Genomic DNA, 1,714 nt, shown 5'->3' on the forward strand with positions numbered 1-1,714 from the left:
CTTATGGCTAAGGCCAAAAGTCACATATGCTATATATATATATGGGTGGGGTCACTCCAAAAAATATTTTTAAGGTACAAAAATATTCAAGAGAAGGGTAGTAACCTGGTCCTGCCTAAAGAGGGCGGAGGGGTGGGCTGGAAATGAACCTAACATTTGGCTTATGCAGGGTTATGGGAGGGGTGGGCTGGAAATGAGCCTAACATCTCTCAAGACTTGAACCTGCGTTAGCTACCTGAGCTTTGTACCATCACACCAAGTGACGACTTTTAATACACATTCAAATGATTTAAATATCCTATTGCATTCCTGGACTATGGTGGGAATATTTTAATTATTTTAAATTTAATATTTTATGTATTTTATTTTATTTTCAGTCTTGTGGCACAAATGCCCTAAATATTTCACCCATCAGATTAAAAATTAAATAAAAAATTAAATTTCAAAAGGGTGGGACTCAAAACTATCAAATTAAGGCGCAATTAAAAAATGCACTGGATGTGTTGATGCCCACAAATCTTCAAATCAATCATCGACCTAAGATGTATGAACATGAAAAAAATGGATTTCAAGTCTTGAAAATAATGTATCTTGTAATACTTTTTCTGAACTATCAATTTCAAGAGTATTAATAGACTTGCTTGATTAACACTAGTTTTGAAGCTTTAAATTTTATATATATGAAAATAAGTTTTCAAGTTATCATAAAAAAAATTTTAGTACTGAAATAACATTTTTCGACAATATATTTGTACTTATTTTGATTGTTTAGGACCTACGCCCTATACAAACCGCACCCAAAAAAAAAAAGGGTAAATAGAATTTAGTATACACATGGTCCTGAACCACCGGAGTCTGACCAAGCCCGATGGTCCGCTTTGAAAGTCCAGACTAGTTGATTAGGAGGTCCAACACAGACAATTTAAGCCAACTCGGGTTTACTCCCTAATTGGGAGAGAGCGAGAGAGAGGAATGGCAGCCATTACAAGCGCTCTGATCGCCATTGCTGGTATTGGGTTGGCATGGCTGGCCATGGAGATCGCTTGCAAGCCCTGCCTCGAAAAGGGCCGTGAAGCCATTGATCGATCGCTAGACCCCAATTTCGATCCCGACGATCGCGACATACACACCCCTCTCAACCAACCACAACAGTCCACTGTCGATGAAGAAGCCCCTTCAAAGCCCGCAGTTTGATCCGTCCCACCCAATGCTGCAATCACCCAATGCTGCAATCTCAATGGCCTGTTTAGCATCGATTTACTTTGCTTCTCTCTCTAGCTTAGATGTGCTGTGGTGTGTCTCAAGCATTTTGGGTCTGTAGTGTTTTGCCTGCATTGATTGTCTTCTCTCTCTAAGGTTTATCAGGTTTGCTCACACTTAAGATGATAATTTTGCTTTTTAATCGGTTGACTATTATATATATATATATCAGAAATATAAATTTCTTAGAATGTTTGCAGATGATTTGAATGCTAGTTGAGCTTTTCTCTGCGGTGCTCCTCTTAACTGATAGTAAAAGCAAACCCAAAACTGTTGAACTTTTCCATATGAAGCAAATCCTTTGGATCATGCCCTAAGACCTTTTGACAAAACCAATTTAGAAACCACCAGATTAACATCTGCACTGACTAGCAACATAAGATTTGCAACTTGTTAAAGTTAAACTTCAAAGCCGCTAACCATTGAAAAAATCACCTCTGGAGTTACTGAATTT

At 38.0% G+C, this 1,714-nt stretch overlaps 1 protein-coding gene across 1 annotated transcript; it reads left to right on the plus strand.

The window, feature by feature from the left end:
• The first annotated feature begins 720 nt into the window (after positions 1-720).
• Positions 721-1,489, plus strand: LOC18427321 (outer envelope membrane protein 7). Its single transcript, XM_011622504.3, has one exon. It carries the CDS (start codon positions 973-975, stop codon positions 1,192-1,194), a length of 222 nt encoding a protein of 73 aa, XP_011620806.1. The 5' UTR covers positions 721-972; the 3' UTR covers positions 1,195-1,489.
• The last annotated feature ends 225 nt before the right edge of the window (positions 1,490-1,714 follow it).

This window comes from Amborella trichopoda, chromosome 2, assembly GCF_054954075.1.
Source record: "Amborella trichopoda isolate Santa Cruz 75 chromosome 2, AtrichopodaSantaCruz75HAP2 v2.0, whole genome shotgun sequence".
NCBI classification, from domain to species: domain Eukaryota; kingdom Viridiplantae; phylum Streptophyta; class Magnoliopsida; order Amborellales; family Amborellaceae; genus Amborella; species Amborella trichopoda.